Source organism: Oncorhynchus kisutch, linkage group LG12, assembly GCF_002021735.2.
Source record: "Oncorhynchus kisutch isolate 150728-3 linkage group LG12, Okis_V2, whole genome shotgun sequence".
NCBI classification, from domain to species: Eukaryota; Metazoa; Chordata; class Actinopteri; order Salmoniformes; family Salmonidae; genus Oncorhynchus; species Oncorhynchus kisutch.
In genome coordinates, this window is record NC_034185.2 from 28,197,978 (window position 1) to 28,219,888 (window position 21,911).

The 21,911-nt window shown below is 42.3% G+C and overlaps 1 protein-coding gene across 2 annotated transcripts; it reads left to right on the forward strand.

Annotated features, from left to right (window-relative positions):
- The first annotated feature begins 4,110 nt into the window (after positions 1 to 4,110).
- On the forward strand, positions 4,111 to 9,568 carry LOC109900830 (terminal nucleotidyltransferase 5A). 2 transcript variants are annotated; one of them, XM_020496671.2, is made up of 3 exons: positions 4,111 to 4,753; positions 4,896 to 5,334; positions 6,559 to 9,568. In XM_020496671.2, exons 2-3 carry the CDS (start codon positions 4,897 to 4,899, stop codon positions 7,453 to 7,455), a joined length of 1,335 nt encoding a protein of 444 aa, XP_020352260.1. In that variant the 5' UTR covers positions 4,111 to 4,753; position 4,896; the 3' UTR covers positions 7,456 to 9,568. The 2 variants fall into 2 exon arrangements, with proteins under 2 accessions (XP_020352260.1, XP_020352259.1); XM_020496670.2 differs by having other exon boundaries at positions 4,111 to 5,334.
- Positions 9,569 to 21,911: the final 12,343 nt, after the last annotated feature.

The following is a 21,911-nucleotide window of genomic DNA, read 5'->3' on the forward strand; positions in this document are numbered from 1 at the left end:
TGACCAGACAGGACTAGCAAAAAGTGCTCTTCATTGACGAGTCATGGTTTTGTCTCACCAGGGGTGATGGTCGGATTCGCATTTATCGATGAAGGATTGAACCGAGGCCTTACTCTGGAGCTGGATCGATTTGGAGGTGGAGGGTCCGTCATGGTCTGGGGCGGTGTGTCACAGCATCATCGGACTGAGCTTGTTGTCATTGCAGGCAATCTCAACGCTGTGCGTTACAGGGAAGACATCCTCCTCCCTCATGTGTTACCCTTCCTGCAGGCTCATCCTGACATGACCCTCCAGCATGACAATGCCACCAGCCATAATGCTCGTTCTGTGCTTGATTTCCTGCAAGACATGAATGTCAGTGTTCTGCCATGGCCAGCGAAGAGCTCGGATCTCAATCTTATTGAGCACGTCTGGGACCTGTTGGATCGGAGGGTGAGGGCTAGGGCCATTCCCCCCCCAGGAATGTCTGGGAACTTGCAGGTGCCTTGGCAGAAGAGTGGTGTAATATCTCACAGAAATAACTGGCAAATCTGGTGCAGCCCATGAGGAGGAGATGCATTGCAATACTTAATGCAGCTGGTGGCCACACCAGATACTGACTGTTACGTTTGATTTTGACCCCCCCCTTTGTTCAGGGACACATTATTCCATTTCTGTTCGTCACATGTCTGTGGAATTTGTTCAGTTTATGTCTCAGTTGTTGAATCTTGTTATGTTCATACAAATATTTACACATGTTAAGTTTGCTGAAAATAAACACAGTTGACAGTGAGAGGACGTTTCTTTTTTTGCTGAGTTTATATACTGTAGCTAAGAAAGTAATACTAAGTGTATGTTGTGTAGTAAGCTGTTAGTAGCACATGTGCCTCACCCTAATCATTTGGTCCCTTTCCCCCACATAACTTAGCCAACTGTTCTGACTTGGTGGTGCACATGGGCCTGTTTTAGAGAAATGTCATCATCGAATATTGTAAGAGCTTTCATTTTCTGTCTATATGTCCCCTTTATTTATTGTACGGTTCTGAATTGGTGTACAGGGAGACTACTGTAAGAACGGGCCATGTAATGAATTATGTCGCTGTACATTTCAAAAGTGATGAACAAATAGTTTTGTTGACTATGTCCTTCTTAACTCGCTTATTAATGTCTTCATCGAAAGGAAATCATTTAAAGTGATGTTGCCTTGTGAACAGCAATGCCTTAAATAGCCTAATTAACAAGTTACTAATTTATCAAGACACACAGTCACACTGTTACATAGTACCCTTTAGGGATGGGAGCTGTCCATCTTGGTTTAGCAGGCAGGCCGAGTCAGCGAATCTCATTAGCAATGGAGCCGTTTAGCTAAGGCTTACTAAGTGTGCTCCAGAAGGTCAGTTCTGGAGCGGTAGCTCATTAAGGTCAGTGCCACAGGGAGGGGTGAGAGTGGCCATATAGAAATGCAACCTGTAGAATTAAAATATGTCTGTAATTTTACACCTATTGTATCATGGGCCAACAATTCCAAAGTACATTGTCTAGAAAGGGCACTACTCCACCTGTGCTAGCACTTCTATTCCACAAACCATGTGCTTTTTACCAGCTATATATCCTTGTTAGAATCTATATTTCACAGACGTGTGTGATTGCAATACAACTGAAGTTACCTCTCCAAACTGTAATGTCCAGTGAGTTCTATGTACTTTCTATCTATGAGTATCAATTAAGCACAGTAGGTCAATGCATCTTTTCTGGGCCTGCTCTGAGGGACAGTGGGAGGGAGGAAGGGTGGGGATGTACATTCGGCTCTCACAGGCTCATGGTAATCTTATAATGAATTTCCGGAGGGGAGGGGAGGATCTGCAGTCTTCACCTGTTCATCTAAGTGGCTGTATCATGGGGAGGGTCTCCTAAGCCTGACATTGAGTCAATAGCTGATTGGAGACTGTTAAATGGATCCTCTATTTCTCACCTATACGCTATAGCTGATATCCTTTTTATACAGGTACATCATATTTCTGCACTATAGCTGTGTGTGTACTTACTATGTAGCCTAATGTTCATGCACTGCAACCTTGAAGAAATACAGTTTTACTGTATTGTATAATGTGTAATTAATTTATTGCACTGCATTTTATTCTATTCTATTGCAAGCTTCCTTGTGGGACAAACAGAAGCTAACACATGGTGAAAAAGGCTAGGTAACTAGAGGATTCATAATTATCTCTTGTTACAATAAGTCTTCAAAGATCCTTTTGTTATTCTTGGTAAAATCAGCCTCTATAAACCAATCAGTTCACTCAACTGCCCTCTCTTTCCCCTCCTGTGTGAACGTGACTATGTATAATCTCAACCGGAAGCACGTAGCTGCATTCTGTCCTCTAACCCTACAACCTCTACGACTTAGACACACAGAACGTCCCCGAGACTCGAGTAGATGGTCCAGGATTGTGTAACATTATGTAAGTCCTATGTCTTACCCCTTCCCCCAGATGTTGACCACCATCTTCCTTAATCCATTATGATTCTGGGGTTAAATTGTTTGGGTGGAGGTGAAGGTAGGCTATACTGTGGTGAATTTCTTGAGTCATTTCATTGGCAAGTTTGCAAGTCTGGGAAAGTAGGCACACAGAAATGGTGGGTTGAAATTGCAGTCATTCTTTCTGCATGGACTATATTCCAGATACTATTGTGAAACGATTAATCTAAAAACCACTGTGTAATTATGATATCCAAATGTAGTTAATGGAACTATTTTCCATTCTGTTCCTGGATAGGGACTCCCTTTTCAGAGGTGTGACATGTCAGAGTGTTGTCTTTTGCCACCTCTTCCCTCTCTCTACCCTTTCTAACAGGTTAGCCCTGGGGAAGAGTGTATGGTTTCATAGCGTGACTGTGCAAAGGTTTCTCTTCCAGGTCTCTGTTTATAGACCCAAAATGGCCATGCTCTCTGTGTCACTAAAAGAGTGGTTTTACAATGCGGAGCATGCACAGGGCCAGGTCATTTGCCAGGGTGGTCTTTCCTTCCTGGTTTCTGCCAGGAAGTTATACATGTAACACTGTAAAAGAGAAACTTAGGTTTATCAGTCATGGGAAAAACACAGGCCTACTAGGAACAGTATGAGCTGTGTGTGTGTGTGTACATACAGTACATGTACATGCGTGTGTGGGACTGTGTGTATGCATGTATATGTGTGTGTGGGCGCAACTGTATTACTGTACAGACAGGGTAATCTGCAGTAAGATGGTTAATGGGCTAGTCAACAGTGGCGCAGATATGCCAATGAAGCTCTATCTGATGGATTCTGAGTGACAAGTACTGTAAAATTGGGAATTGGGAATACTGACTTTAAAGATTTGACATGTGACGCTTACACTTCGAAAGAGATTTTGCTACCCCTAGAGGGCGATATAGGGAAGGATCGTGCATAGCCCAGTTTATATCAAGAGATTAATATGACTGATAGTTAACATTAATATTTGTAGAAACAACATGATCTACATATCTGACACAATATTACACATAATTAAAGGTACTCTCTGTGACACATGTGAAGGGTATGATGTACACATTGGAGTTTGTCAAGCAACACATGCATGTGGCTTTTAGTAGTGAATCTTCAGGGTGTAAAATAACTGAAAAGCTTATCAAAATCCCTGTGCAAAGGGTGTTGCATCTTTAAAAACAGCCTTTGTCAGTTTGCAAGACTTCTTGTAGAATGTGCCTAGTGACAGATCTAAAATCAGCGTTCATTCTGCCAATATAACGTTAATCTATGGGGTGGGTGAAACTGACCTCAGATCAGCATATGGGACAACTTTATTCCCTTACTACATTTGCACACACTGTACATATATGTTTCTATTGTGTTATTGACTGTACGTTTGTTTATCCCATGTGTAACTCAATGTTGTTTTTGTCGCACTGCTTTGCTTTACCTTGGCCAGGTCGCAGTTGTAAATGAGAACTTTTTCTCAACTGTCCTACCTGGTTAAATAAAGGTGAACAAAATGTTTAAAAAATAATTGCGCGTTGCGAGCGATGTACCCTGAAGCACCGATTACAGCGATTGGTGGAACGAGCTGCCACTCAAACTAACCATCCCCGCTGTTCCTTCGCAGGGGAAAACATTTTCGACGTCAGAACCTCTCAGTGGTGCGACGCACTGCCATCAAGCGAAACACGGGAAACATGTAACGCGCAAGTAGAAACAATACACCATTTTATGTCATGGTATGTGAAGGTGTATAGGAATACGTCTTTCGTAGGTTAAATCTGATGCGTAAAAGAGCAGCAGAGATATTCGAAAAGACGCGAAACCTGCTGTGTATAAAAGTGGGAGGAAAATAAACTTTTGGAGGTGCTGAAATGTTTTTGATTCTAACAGAAGAGGCGATTTGTGTTAGGGGTGGGGATACAACTTAAGAAAGTGAAAGACGCTATTCTGTATCAATGCTAATTGACAGGCGCAACTTTAGGCGATGGCGACCCAGACGGAAGAGAAAGCGCACAGTGACCTAACGAATACGGGACAGTGAGCTAGGCCCATGGCTGTACAAGCCATTGAGACCCGCCCAACAATCGAATAATATCCCGGTGAACTTGGGGAAAGGGAAGAGATTGGACAGCTAGCTTTACGCAGCGCAACGAGCTGAACATATACCCCGACTTCACTACAAGCAACTGAGAAGTGGAACTACGTCTGCTGTGCGTAAATTGGAGACGACACGGCTTGTTATGATGAACAACGTTATCTAAAGGACGGCGATAAAGGTAAATACAGCCAGTTGATGTGGCCAAAGCACTCTGGCAAGCTACTCCTGCGGCAACACGGCTGCCTTATTTCACAGCAAAGCAAGAGACGGAGGGAGTGAACAATTTTGTCGTTTACATTTTCATATCTACCTTTTATCAGTATGGGCGAGAAAGTCGACTCGAGACGATCGACTCCAGTGGAGGGCTGTTTGGTCGACGGGGAGAGCAGCGACCTCAGCGTGCTGAACTGGGAACAAGTGCAGCGCCTGGACGCCATCCTGGCTGGGTCCATCCCCATCCACGGCCGCTGGAACTTCCCAACCCTGGAGATTAAACCGCGGGACATAGTCAAAGTGGTCCGGTGTCGCATGGAGGAGAAACGCATACATGTCCGGGAGGTCCGCCTGAACGGTTCCGCGGCCAGCCATGTTCTCCACGAGGACAGCGGTTTGGGATGGAAGGATCTGGACCTGATATTCTGTGCCGACATGAAAGGCGAACTAGAGTTTCAGACGGTGAAGGATATAGTTCTTGACGCTCTACTAGACTTCTTACCCGAGGGAGTGAACAAGGACAAGATCACACCAGTGACCTTAAAGGTAATTAAACTTTTATTATCATTTGACATGATCATTTCAGATTCATACTGCTGGTTAATACAGTATATTACGTAACAGTTTAGATGCGCAAATGTTTGTATGAACATTGAATGCTGCGTATTTTTTGTATTTTATTTTACTTTTTTTTAAACTAGGCAAGTCATTAAGAACAAATTCTTATTTTCAATGACGGCCTAGGAACAGTGGGTTAACTGCCTTGTTCCGGGGCAGAACGTATCATGGCTGGCGTTACAATGCAACCAGTGAAAGTTATACTCCAGTATGAGAATGCAGTACATTCGTTTTACATCTTCATTTCCCCTCAATGAGCTTACTGCATGCAATAAGTTATGCATGCTACAGCAGCCTATAAATTACAGTTATGCCAATCCACATCGTATTAACATACATTTTTTTGCAGTATGCTTGTGATGCATTCAGATTTCTGCCCTGGATTCTAAGCTGCATGGTGATAAGGCTGCAGATAGTAGAAACTGTGGTTTCCACTACAAAGAGGATTCAAACTAATCCAATTGGAACGGGATCCGCTCATTTACCCAGATACCTACTTACGCATGACCCGACACTAGAGCTGTCCAGCAGACCAAATAAGGGAGAAGATTACCTCTGTTCAATGCACAACATATAGGGTGTTTCTCAATATGCATACTCCCGTGCTCCACACTCTCATATCCTGAGTGCATTCTCAGAGGACATTCTTGTGGAGATGAGAGTGTGGAGAATACATAAAACAATACATTTGAGAAGCACTCACACTCCCCCTACGATATATCGTCAAAAATAATATCCCGATATGTAACTATATCAATGATTCCCCACCCTCATCACTAATGGATATGCTGTTAATACTATACTTAAGCAATAAGGCCCGAGGTGTTGTGATGTCTGGCCAATATACCACTGCTGAGTGCCTGGATACAGCCCTTAGCAGCGGTATATTGGACTTTTTCCAACAATCCCCAAGGTGCCTTATTGCTATTATAAACTGTTTACCAATATAATTAGAAGAGTAAAAATAAATGTTTTGTCATACCCAAGGTATATAGTCTGATTTACAATGGTTTTCAGCCAATCAGCTTTCTTGAACCAACCAATTCATAAAATAAAAAATATAATTAATCGATTTAATGTATCTAATCTTTCATTTATTATTACAATTTACCATAGATATGTGTTCTTATGACTTTGTTGTTGTGTTTTCAGGAGGCCTATGTGCAGAAGATGGTGAAGGTATGTAATGACTCAGACCGCTGGAGTCTCATCTCCCTCTCCAACAACAGAGGCAAGAATGTGGAGTTAAAGTTTGTGGACTCTCTGCGTCGCCAGTTTGAGTTCAGTGTGGACTCCTTCCAGATTCGCCTGGATTCCCTTCTCCTCTTCTACGAGTGCTCCGAGCACCCCATGGCAGCCACCTTCCACCCCACCATCCTGGGAGAGAGCGTCTATGGTGATTTCTCCGCCGCCCTCGACCATCTACGCAAACGCCTCATCTGCACGCGGAGCCCTGAGGAGATTCGCGGTGGTGGTCTACTGAAATACTGCCATCTGCTGGTCCGGGGTTTCTGTGCGGCTTCCGGACCCGAAATGAAACTTCTGCAGCGCTACATGTGCTCCAGGTTCTTCATAGACTTCCCAGAGGTGGGCGAGCAGAGGAGGAAGCTGGAATCCTACCTCCAGAACCACTTTGTGGGTCTCGAGGATAGGAAATATGACTATCTGGCCACTCTGCATGGAGTAGTGCGGGAGAGCACAGTGTGCCTGATGGGCCACGAGAGGAGACAGACACTGGGCCTCATCTCCTCCCTGGCCCTTCGGGTCCTTGCCGAGCAGAACGTTATCCCCAACACGGCCAACGTCACCTGCTACTACCAGCCGGCCCCTTACGTCGCAGATGGCAACTTCAGCAACTACTACGTGGCCCAGGTGCAGCACGTTTACCCGCATTACCCCCCTCAGCATTACCCACCTCAGCATTACCCACCTCAGCAGTACCCACCTCAGCAGTACCCACCTCAACAATATCCTCCGTCACAGTATCCCCTTCCACACCATCCACCTCCACACCACCCCATGTACACTGCATGGATGCCCTGCAACTGAGTGTGTGTGGACACACACACATACACACAGTCACTCATGGAACGACAGCATTCTCATCCTAACGAATGGATAGATTACAGCATGATCATGGTTCCTCTCTGTATTCTGATAGAGAGATAAAGATAGGTGTAGTTTTGCTTTGGTTTCGAGCAGGATGGATGGGAGAGAAAAGGCCACTTGGATGTGGTCAGACCCTGGAGAGAAGGTTTTCATACAGGGCAGAAAGCCAGCTGTGGAGGAGAGGAGGGTAAAAAGAGGCGAGCCAGAAGAATGCTGATCTAAGATGATGCGGAGGTTGAAGCCAGGAGGCCAGTTTGTCCATGGCTATTTGCCAGGCACCTTGCTGAACAACCAAGCACCCCCACAGAGTGACAAGTATAGGAACATTTGGCTTAGGGCTAAATACTACCTGTGTTGATGCAGTGAAATAATGTACATAACCACCGTGATAGTGGTTATGTTTTTGCAAGCAGTGACTTGTATTTGAGACTCACGCTTGAATGTACATACACAGTATACTGCCTAACACTCATACATGTATACAAACACAGACACACTATTAAACATCTCACACCCCAGACATTGCATACATTTACATAGGCACACACTGAGTGTACGGTGAAAGAAAGTGATCACAGAGAATACAGGAAGTTGTGTACATGTCCTGATTGGTTGGCTAATAAGACAGAGCGTTGACATTTCTCTGACCAGTGAAAACAAGAAGTGTGAGAGTCTGACCGCAGACAATGCAAAAGAAGAACTGGACATAGTTTACAAACCAAAGATCTATCTTGTCGATACCCACCATTTGTCTGATCAAGGGGGAAAATATGCAATATGTATGTGAATATTTTGCTTTAAGTGCCTACATGTCTAAAAGGAAGAAATAGGTTGTTATATTTTGTCAATAAACCCAGGCCTGTTCATTTTAGACAAAGGACCATGGGCCTTTTAAGGGTGATAGTGTGTTACCTGTGTAAATGAATGTATTTTGGACCAGAAAGGGACACAATGTGGAATTGTTATTGAAGTAGAGGGACACGGTTGGGACCTTTGACTTGGTGTGTTTCATATCTCCCAACTCAAGAAAGTATAATTGGATGACGAGAGGGAGATGGGTTAGAGTGCAAAAGAAAGTAAGAGAGAGAAGGAGTTTACAAGGAGAGTATGTCAACAGAGTACTGTAGGTGTTTTTACCAGTAGAGAGAGCATCCTGAAAGTGTATTTCGGAAATATCTTTTAGAGTGTGTATGGGAAATGTGTTTTTTCACAAGGTGGAAATTGTCCTTTGCCATTTTCTTCTTTGTGACATTTCTAATGTTTTATTTGGGAGAGGTTTCCATGTGACGTGAGAAAGGGGGAGCGTGAGCATTTTCACCTGTGCGATGTTTGCACCTGTAATTTTTTAAGTAATTAAACATAAAATAAAGAACAAAGTAAAGATTAAGAGAAGGATAACTAACATCTCAATAAAGGTATTTTTTTAAATGATCTTGTATTCCCCTTATAAAGATGTTGGGTGCAAACTTTGAGCAGGTGAAAATATTGTGTTAAACTAACCCTATCAATGCAGACACCTCACATCATTCTATTAAACCTGTTCTTGGATATCTTATTTTTGTATCAATCTCTATTTTTTGTACATGTTGTTCGGCTCATGCCATAGTTTCTTGATTGCCTCGTTCCAAGAGGCTGTACAGAGAGTGTTAATGCAGGTGTGCGTGTGTGTTTGCATGTGTGGGAGAGTGTTATTTCAATAAAATCTCTGGTTTTCCCCAAATCCTGATTGGAGAATTCCCGGAATCAGGAAGGAATAAGCTGGAAATCTCGACTCCTCCAACCAAGAGTTCTGGAAAAACAGGGAATTTATTGAAAGTTCCCAGAATTTTGCAAACCTAATGATGGTATTTAGTATTTTAACCCAATGTGTCTGGTTGGGACACGTGGGTGGTGTTGTCGGCATGTAAGAAAGAGAATGTCTTAGAGTCTTATTGTTGTGTAAATGTCTATTTTGATTGCCATCCAATATGGGGTTGGTCAAAGAGTTGGAAATAATGTTTAAAGCAAGTGTCTAAGATTAAATACTTTTATAATTAAATAGGAAGGAAAATAAGTTATGCACTCCTGTAGTCAGTTATGAATACACTGAGTATACTAAACATTAGGAACACCTTCCTAATATTGAGTTCTGCCCCTTTTATCCCTCAAAACAGCCTCAATTCGCCAGGGCATGGACTCTACAAGGTGTTAAAAGCATTCCACAGAGGTTTTGGCCCATGTCGACTCCAATGCTTCCTACAGTTGTGTCAGGTTGGCTGGATGTCCTTTGGGTGGTGGACCGTTCTTGATATACTAGGGAAACTGTTGAGCGTGGAAAAACCCAGCAGCGTTGCAGCTCTTGACACAAACCGGTGCGCCTGGCATCTACTACTATACCCCGTTCAAAGGCACTAAAATCTATTTGTCTTGCCCATTCACCCTATGAATGCCACACATACACAATTGAAGTCTCAATTTACGAAAGGCTTTCTTTAACCTGTCTCCTCCCCTTGATCTACACTGATTGAAGTGGATTTTTATATAATTATATACAGTATTTAAATACTCAACTGTACTCCCTCATCCCTCATCACCCATGCTCTTTCTGTATATGGTTCTTTTCTGCTCATTAATTCTCATTTCGATGCCAAACCCACCACTAGTGTGCATGGCCAGGGCACTATTTTCATTTCATCCAACAAATGTATACGCCTTGAGTTTGCTAAACGGCATTGACACTTGGATTGGAACCAGTGCTTTGGTCAGAAGACATGAAAATAGAGCTGTTTGGCCACGCACACCAGTGGTGTGATTGGTGTCGAAATGGTGAATGCAGAAAATAACTTCTGCAGATTCTGGTGAATCTTTGACGTTATGGCACTATTTTGATTCCATTGGTCCTGGGGCACATATGGCCAATGGCATCATTAACTTTACCCAGTACCAGGTCATTTTAGCCCCAAAAAATGGGTTGCCTAAAACTTGGCTGCAAGTGGATCTTCCAGCAAGACAATAAACACAAGCACACATCAAAATCCACAAAAAATTGTTAATGGGCCACTAAATCACAATTTAGCAATGGCCATCTCTGTCTCCGGACTTGAAACCACTTGAAAACCTGTGATTTGAATTGAAGAGCCATAAGCGCAGACAAAGGATATCAAGGACCTGGAAGGATTCTGTATGGATGAATGGTCTAAGATCCCTCCCAATGTTTTCTCCAACTCTAAACATTTTAGAAAAAGGCTCAGTGCCATTATCCTCCCACGGTGAGGTATTGAAAACAGGTGTGTCAATAATTTTGACCCCTACATTTTTGAGAAACAGTATTGCTTGTTAAACAAAATATATTTCTCTGAGTAATTGTTTAGCATACAATTGAAGCGTCTGGAGAAGTTTGTTTGGTGCCCCCCCTGCGATTGAATGTAATAAAAGCTTAGACAAAGAGGCAGGGTCATAGTGATTTGCATTAGCAATACACATATAGAAATAGACCACAATGATTTTTATTTAACTAGGCAAGTCAATTAAGAACAAATTCTTATTTAAGATGATAGCCTAGGAACAGTGGGTTAACTGCCTTGTTCAGGGGCAGAACAACTTATTTTTTATCTTGTCAGCTCAGGGATTCAATCTAGCAACTTTTTGGTTACTGGCCCAATGCTCTAACCACTAGGCTACCAGCCACCCCAATTTGTCAAACTCAACATATATGCCTCTGTGTGTTTTTGTTTGCAAGCTCAAATGGACAGTGAGCACCTCTAGATCACATTATAGCTCAGTATTTTTTATTATTAAATACAGTCATTTTTACTACTCTTTATCAACGGTGCACTTCCGTCACTCAGTCGCGTCATGCCATTGTTTTTGAACATTCTAAAAAGAGGCCCGCCATAGTGGTGCCCAAAAGTCCACTAATGCCCAGTCATTCTGAAAGGGGTCTAATGACTTAATCTACGGCGAGCAATGTCACTATTCATGGGTTGCACGTTTCATCATAATATTTTTTGAATGTTCTCTTGAGGACTGATGCCCAGTCATTCTGAATGAATGAAGGTTCTACTCAATACATTCTCAATGTGTGCTGATGAAGATTTAGTCTTAAGTGCAACATAGTGGCCTGGAAATACGATGACATTGTTAAAGTATGCAAATAATTCGTAGGAAACAACTTTGCCATCTTTATGATGTCGTCAAATGTACTTTAGAGAGATGGCAATGTTGCAGTTACTGAGCAAAGTTTGTCAAAAATGGCTCGCAATCTTAACGTTAGCTTGCTAAAATTCGGTGCTGTCCCCTCAAATCTAGCTAGCTAAAGTTAACCTGCATCTAAAGTAAATCTGGTGACATCCCAATGATGAGGTTTTCCTATTAATTATTTTCCTCCTTTTGACATTGTATCGTGTTTCCAAGCCACTATGTTGCACTTAAGATGAAATCTTCATCAGCACCCATTGAGAATGTATTGAGTGGAACCTTCAGTCCTCAAGAGAAAGTTCAAAACAATATTATGACGAAACGTGCAAAAAATGAGTAGTGTGACACAAATCTCTGTGGCTCAGCTTTGGCCAATGTTCCAATAGGGAGACTGCCCAATATGCTCGTATCACATCAAGCAGACCGTGTAGGATTTCCCTTTCACAGACGTCATTGTCAGACGTCACCCACCATCACTGGGAGTATATGTCAAACAAAAGCCAGGTGTGTATCTACCAGTAACCGAAAGGTTGCTGGTTCGAATCCCAAGCCGGCTAGGTGAAAAATCTGTCTGTGCAAGGCTCCTGTAAGTCACTAGATAAATCTGTTAAATTATGTAAATGTAATGAACTTGAGTGTGGCACTCCCAGCAGAGCAACGAAGAGGACTGAATGGATTTGCTCCAGGCCTGCGTCATACTAATGTAACCAGGACCAGAAGTCAAACTCCCTGGTGAAAAACTGGCTCTCCTGGCTCTCTTCTGTCTCACTTTCCCCTTGTCTTTCTGTAATTTTTCAGAGGAGGAAAGGACAAGGTAGTTTTTCCTCACACCTGTTGCATGAGGTGACTCTCGCTTCCCTCTCTCACTATGTCTGGTCCCTTTGGGGGTATTAGTGTGTATGATCACCAACGGTAGGGAACCAGGGCAATGTTATCCCCTGCTAAGAGGGAGAGTGGCTGCTAAATATAGTGCTGGTCATGATAAGGGCATTACCCCGTCGTCTGGGAAAGCTGATTTGCTCCTTTATAAGCTTTTGATCACGGTCTACTGTGGTTGCTGCAGGGGTATTTACTACCACTGTATTGATCATCACTCTGTTAGGTCACCCTGTCTCCCCTGCTGACTGAACCAGTTCACTTCCTTCTCAGGTGAACACTTAAAAAAAAAAAATGCCAGAAATGTTTCTTATGTTGCACAACACAGGACTGACCTAGATAGAGTAATACTGTAGGTGGCCTACATAGTACTGTGATAGTGTTACTAATCAGAAAGCTGTCCATTTGGTGATGGCGCAATAATGAGGTGATAAGTTTGCCACATTGTGATGTCACAGTGAAGATAATGACAGTCTAGGTCGTTATCAATAAAACGGCACAATAAGGTGCAGAGCATTCGATTTCCATGCTGGGAGGAAGGAGACTCCCAGCTCCACTAAAATAATTGACATCTGCGTGTCGTTTTCAAGGGATTGCTAAATAAATGTTAACTATTTCGTAATATTATCTGCTCTTGAAGAGCATAGTCAGAACTACAATTGTCTGCTTATTTCATGCAAAACTATTGTGCACATTTAGCTCTATCATCAGAGTTATACAGGAAGTAACTGCCTGCTTTTCATGATCAGTAAACATCAACGATCTTGTCATTTCAGATACATGAGGGTAGCCTCAATATAAAGAGTGATATAAAATAAAGGTGAACTATACCTGACAAGTATGAGAGGTTAATTTCACATCCTTTGTGGCCTCCCTTGATTAAAAAAACACTGGATTGTCCTGGTGTAGCAAAACGCCCCCCATGGGAGGCCAGTTTGGATTTGGCTTCACACCAATCAAAACATCCAAACCAAAACTTCCTTTTAGTTTCTGGTCAGCTTGTGTTAATGTCCTACAGTAGCTAGCTTGCTAAATCAGCCCTTTCGTAAGCCATGGATGGAGATGGACTTGTGGTTTTGTCTTAATTCTCTGTACATGCCAATGATTATGATGGCCATTCTGACCTAACTGTGAATTAATATATTGTGCCACTGGCCTGACACGATTGAAGTTCAATATGTAGCCTAGATGTAGTCTAGTACTTTTAGGCTCACGTTAACTAGCTAGCTAACTTAGCTGGTTCATTGTTGACCATGCAAAGAAGTTATGCTAGCAAGCATTTTAGCTGGATAGCCTATGACAATAAAACCGAAAAGCTTTCTGTATGACAAAGCCAAAGACTGTTTTTCCAACATGAAAGTGCACACACACACACACACACACACACACACACACACACACACACACACACACACACACACACACACACGCATGATATTTAGCATTAAGTTAGCATTAAGCATTAAGTTTGTTTTCAGTTTTTCCTCATCAATCTACACACAATACCCATACCCAATACCCATAAAGACAAAGCAGTTTTTTAGACATTTTTGCAGATGTCTAAAAACAGAAATATCTTATTTACATAAGTATTCAGACCCTTTGCAATAAGACTCAAAATTGAGCTCAGGTGCATCCTGTTTCTATTGATCATCCCTGATATGTTTCTACAACTTGATTGGAGTCCACCTGTGGTAAATTCATGTTATTGGACATGATTTGGAAAGGCACACACCTGTCTATATAAGGTCCCACAGTTGACAGTGCATGTCAGAGCAAAAACCAAGCCATGAGGTTGTAGGAATTGTCCATAGGGCTCAGAGACAGGATTGTGTCTTGGCACAGATCAGAGGAAGGGTACTGAAACATTTCTGCAGCATTGAAGGTCCCCAAGAACACAGTGGCCTCCATAATTCTGAAATGGAAGAAGTTTGGAACCATCGAGACTCTTCCTAGAGCTGGCTGGGGAGAAGGGTCTTGGTCAGGGAGGTGACCAAGAACCCGATGGTCACTCTGACAGAGCTCCAGAGTTCCTCTGTGGAGATAGGAGAAACTTCCAGAAGGACAACTTTTCTGCGGCACTCCACCAATCAGGCCTTTATGGTAGAGGGGCCAGACGAAAGCCAGAGGAATGGGAAAAACTCCCCAAATACAGGTGTGTCAATCTTGTAGAGAACATACCCAAGAAGACTCGAGGCTGTAAATGCTACCAAAGGTGCTTCAACAAAGTACTTATGTAAATGTGATATTTCAATTATTATTAAAAAACAATTATTTAGCAAAAATGTCTAAAAACAGTTTTTCTTTGTCATTATGGGTTATTGTGTGTAGATTGATGATAAATAAACAAAAATTTGATCCATTTTAGAACAAGGCTGTAACGTAACAAAATGTGGAGAAAGTCAAGGGGTCTGAATACTTTCTGAATGCACTGTAACTTTGTTATATGCAATATTTGCTTTGTTGACTTAACTGGACAGATGTTGCTCTCTGGTTTTGTGATGAAGCGTATGTGTAGTTGAATTTATTCCATCACTGTGTGACTGTTTGTTGTCACAGACGTATACCACGCTGGCAAATGAACATATGGGTTATAGAGCACACAACGCAATTATCACAACATAGATTGTAATATGGATTTGTTACTGGCTTGGTTTGGCTTCCTCATTGATTTTACCTATGCACTGCTACTACTACAGTAGATGGATATATCCAAATATTGTTTAATTTGCTTGCCATCTATAGTGGTGATGATGACCGTAGTCCAATTGACAACTTTACCAAGACGAGGACTTGCTGATGTCAAGCTCATTCCAAAAGCCTAATCTTTGATTAGGCAATCTTATGACACGTTGTTTGTTTAGCTAGCTAGATAAATGACAAATGGTTAGGCTACCCTCACATTATTTGCTGTATACTGATAGGGGTCTGATGATAGGGCTAAATGTAGAATAATCGGAAATGTGTAGATCTGACTGTTGCTCTTCAACAGGTGATGCTATTAAAACCAAATAGTCATAACATTTATTTAACAATCCCTTGAAAACGGAATGTAGTTGTCAATGGTTTGCCGAGATCGGAGTCTCCTTGCCCCCCAGCAGCCAAATCGAAAGCTCAGCACCGTATTGTGACATTTTATTTATAACAACCTATTCTAAGTGGATTATGATTTTACAGAGACAGTGATAATTGGTAACCTATTGTGATGGCACAAAGACCAGAATAAGAGGGTTTACCTAATTGTGATGTCACAAAGACAGTAATGAGAATACCTCATTGTGATGTCATCAAAACAGGAATTAAAATTCCTCATTGTGATGAGAATACCTCATTGTAATGTCCCAAAGACGGCGATTAGAGTGCCTCATTTAATGTCATATGGACAGTGAGAAGAGTCAATAATGAGGGTACTTTAATGATGTCAAAATGAGGGTCACCTATCGTGAATGTATTGTGAGGTTCCCATTCAGAACTGACCAAATGTGATGATTATTAAGAGGCTGCAACTTAAATGCTTCTAAACAGTTAATCCTTTATATTTCCAGGGGAATATTTACTCCTCAGAACACTGGGTGAAACAGGCTTCTGTAGCAGGCGTAAAAGAAACGTTTGAGAACATCTGGGGATGTTCTCTTCTGCACTATTCAACCAATCCAGTAAATGTGGAGGAGTTAAGATGGAGTGTCGCCTTGTTAACACCCAAAAACAGAAGACGCGTGCGTCACAGGCTCTCCATTTCCCCTGAAAATCCTGCTGAGGGTGCTCACAGAAGAAACGTTGAAATGCTCTGAAATAGAACTGAGCTGCTGGGACTTTCAGTTCCTGTATCGGCACGCAGGATAGGCCGATGCAGAAATGCTTTGATTTACGTATTTGAAAAATGAATACCCGAGACTGAACTAGAAACCCTCACTTCTGTGGGCTGACTTCAAATGACAAATTCAGAGAATAAGTCAAAAATAACACTGAAACAACAGTGGGAAAAAACTATCCATCAGCAATGAAATCAGTCATAAATGATTCAACGGTCTCCTGATGCACTTAGTTTTTTAGATATCAGGACAACATTAATCATAATAATCATTTATTCAACTTTTATAGCGCTATTCATTACATACAGAATCTCAACTTGAAGCGCAGGAAATGTTTCTTCAGACATATCCTACAGCGATGTACAGTATATAGCCCATATATCACAGAAAGACTCCCATGTACCTGATTACCCAAGTGCTTATCTGTATTCAAACTCCCTCCTTTAACATACAGAGTTCATGACTGTGGTCTCATGGGGGTTGGTGTCACAATGGACTGAGTCACGACACTGATTACAGCTTCGTCATTTTGGCCCACTTGTAACGATCATGAATTACTTTATTAGGGGTCTAGTGGTTGTTGACCTTTGATTATCAAGGGTGGGTTGCTATTATCATGGCTGTTATGTCTCAGCAATCCAGGTCATCACACACACATCACAGATGGCTTATAGTAGTGCTATCTGCTATCTGCTATCTGTGCTGATACACTCTATGAGGTCGATCTATCACCTACTGTATGATGCAGGTTTTGACCCCAGGGGTCAATTTATTAATGATGCACTACAAACTCTTCTTCTTTCTATCATCTGGCTTGACACTCACCTCAGCGTTGTATTCTGATTGGCTAACGGAGTTGTGGCTGTCATCATTGGTTACATTGGTATGCGCAGGGAATCCTAATTCTTAAACTTACTCCTGTGTCTCCTCTAATGGTCCAATCATTGCAGTGTCATTGCAACCAAAAGTAAAATTCTGTGTGCCATTGCATTAAGAAGGCCATTTAGCTAGACGACTAATACTGCACTCCAGTTACTCAGGTCTATTTCTCTCAAAGTCACAGGACTGAGGGGGAAAATAAGTGAATAAGAAAGAGTTGGAACATGATGTATTCTTGTTTATCCAAACACAGTAAATCAGAGAGACTAAGGGATCCTACTGTTGTAGAGCCAGTCTCTTGTCTCTTAATAATCAATGTGTTCAGGAATCTTTAATCATGTACACACGCAAAAACACTCACACATTCCCATGCATGCATGCATGCGCACGCACACACACACACACACACATCCAGTCTGGCCAGTTTTCAATCCTCCCAGTTGGATCAGCACCAGTAGTCCATCCAACACGACCCAGCCAATGTCAAAGGTCAGAGACTAAATCAAACAACGGCGGGGTGAAACTGTGAGAAACAGCTCTGCTTGTGTGTGTGCTACATTGATAAGGAAAACTGAGGGAGGGTGTCTCATTTTTAGTTAAAACCATCTGTGGATATTGTTGCTTTTGCAGATTATTTTGTTCCAGTCATTGGCTAAATATAATCTGGTTGATTATTAGGCCATTTTAAAAACAATGGAAAAGTACAAATGTTTCTCTTCTCTATACAACTTAGTTAGAGAACTTTCCCAGCATCCATTCCAAATAACTGCCGTTGGTTTTAGTAATAAATCATTCATAATCTGGTGTGTTTGTGCCTGATGATAAATATTTTGGCAGGCGAACCAAGTGCCTGAGCACAAATCATCGCTTTCTTATAAAAACCTATTTTCAGGAAATGGAAAAACGTCCATGTTTTACCCTGAACAAACATACAATTTAGAAATTTCAGAAGCTGTACAGTGGGGAGAACAAGTATTTGATACACTGCCGATTTTGCAGGTTTTCCTACTTGCAAAGCATGTAGAGGTCTGTAAGTTTTATCATATGTACACTTCAACTGTGAGAGACTCAATCTAAAACTGTCACACCCTGACCATAGTTTGCTTTGTATGTTTCTATGTTTTGGTTGGTCAGGGTGTGATCTGAGTGGGCATTCTATGTTGGATGTCTTGTTTGTCTATTTCTATGTCTGGCCTGATATGGTTCTCAATCAGAGGCAGGTGTTAGTCATTGTCTCTGATTGGGAACCATATTTAGGTAGCCTGGGATTCACTGTGTGTTTGTGGGTGATTGTTCCTGTCTTTGTGTTTGCACCAGATGGGACTGTTTTAGGTTTTCTCATGTTTGTTGTTTTTGTTAGTTATCTCATGTGTAGTGTCTTTATAAATGAAAGAACATGAATAACCACCACGCTGCATTTTGGTCCGCCTCTACTTCAACTAAAGAGAACCGTTACAAAAACAAAAATCCAGAAAATCACATTGTATTATTTTTAAGTAATTATTTTGCATTTTATTGCATGACATAAGTATTTGATACATCAGAAAAGCAGAACTTAATATTTGGTACAGAAACATTTGTTTGCAATTACAGAGATCATACGTTTCCTGTAGTTCTTGACCAGGTTTGCACACACTGCAGCAGGGATTTTGGCCCACTCCTCCATACAGACCTTCACCAGATCCTTCAGGTTTCTGGGCTGTCGCTGGGCAATACAGACTTTCAGCTCCCTCCAAAGATTTTCTATTGGGTTCAGGTCTGGAGACTGGCTATGCCACTCCAGGACCTTGAGATGCTTCTTACGGAGCCACTCCTTAGTTGCCCTGGCTGTGTGTTTCGGGTCGTTGTCATGCTGGAAGACCCAGCCATGACCCATCTTCAATGCTCTTACTGAGGGAAGGAGGTTGTTGGCCAAGATCTCGCGATACATGGCCCCATCCATCCTCCCCTCAATACGGTGCAGCCCTACTGTTCCCTATGCAGACAAGCATCACCAAATAATGATATTTCCACCTCCATGCTTCACGGTTGGGATGTTGTTCTTGGGGTTGTACTCATCCTTCTTCTTCCTCCAAACACAGTATCTTGAACTTCTTCCATTTTCTAATAATTGCGCCAACAGTTGTTGCCTTCACACCAAGCTGCTTGCCTATTGTCCTGTAGCCCATCGTAGCCTTTTGCAGGTCTACAATTTTATCCCTGATGTCCTTATACAGCTCTCTGGTCTTGGCCATTGTGGAGAGGTTGGAGTGAGTTTGGTTGAGTGTGTGGTCACGTGTCTTTTATACAGGTAACGAGTTCAAACCGGTGCAGTTAATACAGGTAATGAGTGGAGAACAGGAGGGCTTCATAAAGAAAAACTAACAGGTCTGTGAGAGCCGGAATTCTTACTGGTTGGTAGGTGAGCAAATACTTATGTCATGCAATAAAATGAAAATGAATTACTTAAAAATCATACAATGTGATTTTCTGGATTTTTGTTTTAGATTCCGTCTCTCACAGTTAAAGTGTACCTATGATAAAAAATTACAGACCTCTTACATGCTTTGTAAGTAGGAAAACCTGCAAAATCGGCAGTGTATCAAATACTTGTTCTCCCCACTGTATGAGAATACAGTTTCTTGGTTCTAGGTTTTCATTAGACAGTGACGCAGGTTTGGGTCCTGCAGCAGATTAAGGAGGAGGCCATTAAAGTGACTGGCTACTCTTTTTAATAGGAATGAACAGACTGGGCATAGTCAATTCTAAATCATTTTGTAGATCTATCCACTTATACTGAGAGCCTGGGGCTGAGGCCTGAATAAATATAAAATCACTCCAGACAGAGAGCATGCACACACACACAAATATGATTCTTCCTTGGGTGTCCTTCTCCTTGAAGATTTCATTGACACACACACTGGCACAGACATACGATGTGCATGAGCTCGTGTGTGTGTAAATGTACCACATCTATGCCAGATCAGTGATTTATCACAGGCTTTACTATAACAATACTTCTGGTTCCTCCTGATGCCAGTGCTCTGTCACTGTGTGCGTCTCTGTATTTCCACAACTGTTACAATTCTCTATGATGGGCCAGATGGAAGGGTCCTCCTCGTTGCAAAATAACATCTGCTGGGTGACTTACACACAAAAACAGGGAGAGGAAAAACGCACAGATGAGAAGATGAAGAGATGAAAATGTCCCAATCCCCCTATTGCTTGACAGAGACACTAATATAGACGAAAGGATGTAAAGCCTAGAATATTAAATATTAATATCCGTATTAAAAATCTGTTCGCAGCTTACAAATATTAGCACATGAAGAACTTTCCTAAAAGTCATCCAGATGCACACACAAATCATTGCAACTGATAGTCAATGAGAAACCTAATACTTTATCTCATAAAGTACCTAATACAGTAGTAACATTTATTTGAGACATTTTCACAAAAAAATTACACCTGGCACCTGTGCTGTTGGAGAGCAGATGCTGGAAGAGTGTGGAACTGCTGTAACAATTGTTCACATACAAAGTGTGTCCCTTGCTGAGATGAGGAGCCAACATGGTCATCACCGTGGACCTGGACACTCCAAACCCCTCATAATGTTGGATGTCAGTGGTGGACCCTGTGTAAACTATAATGTCCTGGACAAATCCTGTCTTCATGTCATTCAGTTAGCGCTGATTGTTGCGTCATTCAAAACTGGCCGTTCTAAATAAGCGTTCTAATCACACCGGTTTGATCGTATGCTACAGGGACCACTGTAGAATGTTCACACCCGTGTCATGGTAAGTGTGAAAAGGTTCATCCTCCACCCCCTACCTCTCTCCTCCTTACCTGCTAACAACTTTGTTAACCACTTTTAAAAGAAGGATGACGACATCCGCTTCTCATTCAGTAAACCTATTGTGTTCACTGGTCCCTCTTACACAGAACTACCCTATGCCTTGACCTCTTTCTCTCCTCTCTCTCCAGATGAATTCCTGCCACTAGTAAGGTCAGGCCACCCGACAACGTGCCCGCTCGACCCCATCCCCTTCTCCCTTCTCCAGACCATCTCTGGAGACCTTCTCACTTCCCTCATCAACTCATCCCTGACCACTGGCTGCATCCCCTCTTACTTCTGCACTACATACTCTCACTACTGGTGTCCCACAGGGCTCAGTTTTAGGCCCTCTCCTCTTCTAATTATACACCAAGTCACCCGGCTCCGTCATATCCTCACATGGTCTCTCCTATCATTGCAATGAGGATGACAACTAATTTTCTCCTTCCTCCCTTCTGACACCCAGGTGGCAACATGCATCTCTGCGTGCCTGGCAGATATCTCAGTTTGGATGTCGGCCCACCACATCAAGCTCAACAAGATGGAGCTGCTCTTCCTCTAGAGGGAGGCCTACCCACTTAAAGACATCTCCATCTCCCTTCCAGAGCGCAAATAACCTTGTCGTGACCCTGGACAACACCCTGTCATTCTCTGCAAACATCAAAGCAGTGACTCTGCTCCTGCAGGTTCATGCTATACAACATCCGTAGAGTACGGCCCTACCTCACACAGCAAGTTGCTAATCCAGGCACTTGTCATCTCCTGTCTGGTCTACTGCAACTCGCTGCTGGCTGGGCTCCCCGCTTGTGCCATCAAACCCCTGCAACTTATCCAGAACG